The following is a 6008-nucleotide window of genomic DNA, read 5'->3' as shown; positions in this document are numbered from 1 at the left end:
ATCAATTCCGAATATTGCATCGAACACATATATCATAATAAGTAACTTAAACATTAACTGCATGAACAGTCACTGGAAATGAACAAAATCAGCCTTGAAAATCGTTCTCTATTACAGTTAAATATCCGAAGCACAAGTCAATTTTTCCTCCATGTTCTTGGTATGTGCTCGTTGTTTAATAATAACGTTCATATTTTTGTGAAAAAGTATAACCTAATGCATAAATTCACAAAGTAATGCCTAAAATTGAACAAACAAATAGGATAACAAGTAAAATTGAAATGATTGGTATACTCAAGACAAAGACAGAGGTAAAAACATCTTCGTTGCGCCGAGAATATGTCCATTTAAATATTGGTGCGAATTGCATAATGTTCGAATGATTTTGAGGACGAACTGTTCTGTTATTTAACAAATAACAAAATATGTCTGTAATATCAAATAATAGTTATGAATAAGTTGTTAAATATAATCAATTCTTAGTTACGTATTGTTTTCTTATTTCTAAAAGATTCAACTACTTGATTATACACAGGTTTGCATATTTGCCTTACGGGTCTGTTTGAGCTAAATGTTCTTTCTTTACGATTGAGAGAGAACCGCCTCTGTAATAGTAGGCGTGGTTTAGGTTTTGTAACTTGCAATTTAATGATTCGCTCTTATGTTGCAGGTAAGTGATATTGATCATAGTTGTTCTGGTTTCCTTACCTCCGTCAACGAAGACTAAATGCTAGCATCCAGAGTAAGTATCATATTAAATTTGGTGACAATTAAGGCGGTGTCGTACTTCAACAGAGGCGGAGCAAATGAAGTGAGTTACACTGCCTCAGTCGTTACCTCTTTCAACTGTTAAGTTTTAGAACGAACAACTATAGACTGGCTCAATGGCACGTTATTTATTAGGTAAATAAAAAGAATATGATATTCAAACATGGCACTTTCACTTCGTTAAACGTTAATTTTAATCCCTTAAAGCTCGGTGACATGTTGTACATCAGAAAAGATATTTTTATTAGAAAATTTGACAACAGTGTGATTTTGTTAAAAAAAAAGATACACAAAATCAAGTTTAAAATTTTCCCCATTGCTGAATAGGCGAATGCATATCTACTAGACGCCGCGCTCAGCACGGCATCTAATAAAACGTATATTTTCATATTTTTTGTCAATGATTTATAACGGAAAGACAACTGCACACAATATTTAATGTGTAATAAAGTACATTCTTGAAATTGAAAAAACACGTTAGGTTTTTTCTATCATTTCGTTATTGAGTACACTGTCAATGAGTCCCGCTGTTGTACAAATATCAGTTACAGAATTTATACGTAAAATGTTCCATGAAACACAGAACAAAACACTGTGAATTGATAAAAGCTGTTGATCACTTCAGGGCAATGTAAGTATGTATCAACTATCACAGAAATGAGGGACACTGTTTTGCGAAGTATTTTGAATTAATAAGCATATGAAAAACATCAATGTCAATAAATACAACTAAGTTTTATCAAATGGGCACATTTACAAAAAAGTCACTTTTGCATACTTTTTACAGGATTCTTTTAATGCCATTGTAAAAATATATGTAACTTGGTTGAAATTGAAAGGTTGTAATAACCAAGAAATTGGGTTCTATTCTTATATCGCTGCGGCGTCTAAATATGGATCAAAGATGTCTTTCCAAACAAATAACTGTGCACAGTTCTAATGTATTTATTTATCTTCCAGTTCACATACATGTATATCAATCTTACATATATATCCAAACATCAGTAAACCAATCAATGATCGACAAACTAAATGAATCGTCAATGAATCGTCAATAAATCTCATTCAATCGAATCGATCAAATCAATCGACACTCTGAAAGTAAACAAATTATATCAACATAAAAATAAAGTGAAATCCAGTTCCTATATCTGAAAAGCATAATTATCAATAATAAAAACATCCTTACTTAGTTGATCAATTACAAATAGATATTTGCAACACATTACACATAGGTACATTAACATATAATATAGTTATATGCTTTCTATTGGCTGTCATTAACATAAATAGTTCATTTAATGAAATAATCATAAAATACATAACAATCATAGAGAATATCCAAACTTACCAGTTTGTGGAACTGAATGTACAATTATATCATATTACATCATCTTCTTCAAAACACACATACTTCCAAACTCTCTGTGCTGTAATTTCTGCAAATTATAATAAACAAAATGTGCAAAGTGATGGGAATGAAATGTGATATTAAGTTAATAGAAAGATAGATTTACTGCTTTTTCTGAAACAATTCTCAAACCACGAAAACATATGATATTTCAAATAAGACCACAATCATTACTTAATTAAAAACAAATCTATGACATACACTCTTTAAAACACTGATAATAACCAAATACAACTCAAAATCATAAATACCAACTATCAATAATCCAAATTTTAAATAAATTTAAAACACTAAGAAAATGTCTGATCTTAATTTTCACAAAGCCGCTTCAACAAAGACAAAACTAGTCACATGATCAAAATTGCGGGAAACCAAGGGAAACAACTCAAACAACCAAAAATGTATCAAGACACTCAAATTATCCATCCTGTTACACACTTCCCCACCTTAGAAAATGACGTCCCGTCATTATCATATATACAAAGAATAATCCACATCAAATAATTCTATTTGAAGAAAACAATTCTCAAAATATAACTCATCAGTTTTCTGAATTAATCAGAAATTTTTTACAACTCTTCTAATATCAGTTAACTTCAAGTATATAAAGTTAATCTCTACAACAGTCTATATAAATTCAATTCTTCCCTCCCCCTTCTTAAATAATGCGACCTCGCAATATATACTGAATTATTTTAATTTATATTGGCTTTTATTCAATGATTAGAATATAAATTTATTCAATTAAGGTTAAAAAATTACAAAAATTCAAACAATACATTACATATAAAATTAAATACAAAAGTACTGAATACAATATATCAATCAGACAATGTATTTAATAACTTCTGTGCCACATGAATATCAATCCTGTTCAATACGCCAGAATTCATCAATACATCTAATGCCTGTAGATTGGTATCATATGGTCTTGGTACCATTCGATTCATGTGGTAATCACTCTGCCAATTTGGTGGTTTACGTTCTCTTACAGAACGTCTTGGAGTTGGCTTAGGCCTTGGAGGTGGTTTTGGTGGAGGCTCTTCAGGGATTTCTTCAATTCCTGGACCTTCATCAACATGTGAATTTTCATCTGTCACTTCCGTGCTTGTTTCTGAATTGTCATCTGTGTCATTGTCTATACCTGTGTGTATTTCAATAGGTGTGTCATCTGAATCTACATGTTCTTCATGATGATTTGAATCCACACTTTGTATTTCTATGTCATCCACTTCTTCAATCTCATTAGATTCAAGTTCCTCTTCGTCTGTTCCTTTGTTTTCTGTGTCTACTTTATCTCCTGTCTTCGGTATACCATGATCTTCTGTCAAAGGTAAAGGATTATGGGCGTCCCCAAATTCAGATGTATTACTAACAACTGCATATCCAATATCCGAGTCAGAATCATCATCATCATCATTATCATCATCATCTTCATTTTCACATACCGGTATTCTTTCTTCCATCCCTTTCGATGCGTCGATTATATCCGTATTTAACTCTTCTTCTGTTGTTTCCTGACTTTGGACTGGAAACAAATGGTTTCTATGTAGTATCTTCTCTACTCCTGATATATCAGATCTCACTTTAAACACAGGTATATCATGTCTGGGTTGTTCAGTGACTTTATATAGTTCCTCTTCAAACTTGTCAGCACATTTATGCTAACCATCGAATTTAAAAATTTTCACCAGTACTATGCCACCAACAGATATAGTTGCTGCCTTGGCTTTCTTATCGACATAATTCTTCTGTTTAATTCGTGTTTTATCAGAGATATCTGTACTTATTTGATTTGTCCTTTCCATACGTTCTTTCAATTCTTTAATGTAGTCTGTTTTAGGCATTTTCTGTTGTTTCATTTTCATCTGTCGCTTGTTGAAATACAGCATCAATAATTATTGGAAGTTTTGCTTTTCTGCCAAACATTAATTCAAAAGGGGAAATTTTCGTTGTTTCATGTGGTGTTGAATTGTATGCATAGACTAGTGTTGGTATGTACTTCTTCAAATCTGTTTTCTGTGAAGTTTCTAAAGTATGTAACATGTCAAGAAGCGTCCGGTTGAATCGCTCAGTAATTCCGTTACCCATGGCTTGATATATGGAAGTCTTTGTCTGTTTCATCTGTGTGATAACACATAATTTTTTAATGATCTCCGATGGAAAGTTTGCTCCTTGATCAGAATGTATTGCTGTAGGAATTCCATAATGTACGATGAAGTTGTTATAAAAGGCTTCTGCTGTTGTTTTTGCAGATTGGCTCTTAGCTGGGATTGCCATAGCGAATTTTGTAAATTGATCCTTTATTACTAAAATGTTTCCAATTCCTTTTTCTGGTTCTAACGTCAGATAATCCATGCACACCATTTCCAATGGGTATGTTGTTGTTATATTTATTAAAGGAGCTCGACTGTGAAATTTGTTTTTACGGCGTAAACATCTACTACATTTTGACAAATGATTATCTATATCAGCTTTCATCCTTGGCCAATAAAATCTTTCTCGCAAAAGTGCTGAAGTCCTTTCCCTTCCATGATGGCCTACATCATCGTGAAGACCCTTTCATATGTCGTTGCGATAACAAGTTGGTATAAAAAGTTGGTCTACTTTTTGTTCTTCTAAATGTCTATATAAGATACCTCTTTTCATTTTAAAGTTCTTGAAGTTTCTTCTCAATAAGATGTCATCCCTGTTCATGTTCTTACTTGGTAGTTTATTGTCTATCACAGCTCTCCGCCACCTCTCAATTGTTTCATCTTGTCTTTGATTTTGTCTTATTTCCCTCATTTCGATTTGTGCCATTGGAGTTTCTGGTGATTCTGTAGCTTCTATTATATTGATACTAGTAGTTGGTAATGTTTCTATGTAAGGAGGAAAAATAATACTGCTGCATATTGTTTTCACTATCTTGTTGTCAATTTTCACCATGTCTGTTCCATTCTGCTGTACTTCCTCATACGGGTATCTAGACATTCCATCTGCATCAGCATTCTTGATTCCTGCCCGATAAATAATATCAAAGTTGAATTCTCCAAGAGCTGATGCCCATCTCTGTCCTGTAGCATCCAATTTAGCTGTTGTTAAGACATGTTTGAGAGGGTTATTGTCTGTTAAAACTGTAAAATGCTTTAAAGCCAAATAGTCTGAAAATTTTTCCGTCACCGCCCATTTCAAAGCCAAAAATTCCAATTTAAATGCAGAGTAATTCTTCTCCGATTTTGAAAGTGCACGACTGGCATAGGATATTACATGTATAAGATATAACATATATCAATATAATTACTAATTGGTTTTGCATACCTTCATTTTACGAACCATCCACTTAAATGTGTTTGAGTTTCAAAATAAAAAGAATAAAGATGAAAACTCGTACACATATAGACGTGCAATTTATATTTTAATGCGTGGAAATTACTTTACATCTAGGGAATACTTTTTTACTAATATAAAAAAATGCAAATATTAAAAAAATGATACCAATGCGAATTGAAAAAAGAGTGTTTAGCAAACAATTAAATACGTAACTTATCTTTAAATTTTCCATTGCTTCTGTTTTAAATGACATACCTTAAAAATATACACATTATATAATATATCAACATAATTAGTATTTGGTATTGCATATTTTCCATTAAGAACCAAGCACTTAAAAGTTTTGAGTTTCAAAATAAAAGCAATGGAAACGTAAAAAACGTACGCATATAATAGGAAAACATTTTTATAAGAGCCTGATAATGGACGTGAAATTTATAGTTCAGTGTGTTGAAATTACATTTTTACGTCTAGGAAATATTTGCTCACTTATATAAAAAGTATACAAATATAAATA

At 31.8% G+C, this 6008-nt stretch overlaps 1 protein-coding gene across 2 annotated transcripts; it reads right to left on the bottom strand.

The window, feature by feature from the left end:
- Positions 1-1697: 1697 nt before the first annotated feature.
- Positions 1698-3686, bottom strand: LOC132723755 (nucleolin-like). 2 transcript variants are annotated; one of them, XM_060708531.1, is made up of 3 exons: positions 2431-3686; positions 2120-2207; positions 1698-1863 (listed from the first exon to the last, which is right to left on the bottom strand). In XM_060708531.1, exon 1 carries the CDS (start codon positions 3643-3645, stop codon positions 3001-3003), a length of 645 nt encoding a protein of 214 aa, XP_060564514.1. In that variant the 5' UTR covers positions 3646-3686; the 3' UTR covers positions 1698-1863; positions 2120-2207; positions 2431-3000. The 2 variants fall into 2 exon arrangements, with proteins under 2 accessions (XP_060564514.1, XP_060564515.1); XM_060708532.1 differs by having other exon boundaries at positions 2435-3686.
- Between the last annotated feature and the right edge of the window lie 2322 nt (positions 3687-6008).

Source organism: Ruditapes philippinarum, unplaced genomic scaffold (assembly GCF_026571515.1).
Source record: "Ruditapes philippinarum isolate M1 unplaced genomic scaffold, ASM2657151v2 ctg1121_1_1_1_1, whole genome shotgun sequence".
Lineage (NCBI taxonomy): Eukaryota > Metazoa > Mollusca > Bivalvia > Venerida > Veneridae > Ruditapes > Ruditapes philippinarum.
The sequence above is the reverse complement of the archived record's forward strand: the minus strand, read 5'-3'. Positions and strand labels throughout refer to the sequence as shown.

What these genes read in the sequence shown, in the direction of transcription:
- LOC132723755 (XM_060708531.1), bottom strand. Translation starts at nt 3,645, where the DNA reads ATGGAAGAAAGAATACCGGTATGTGAAAATGAAGATGATGATGATAAT.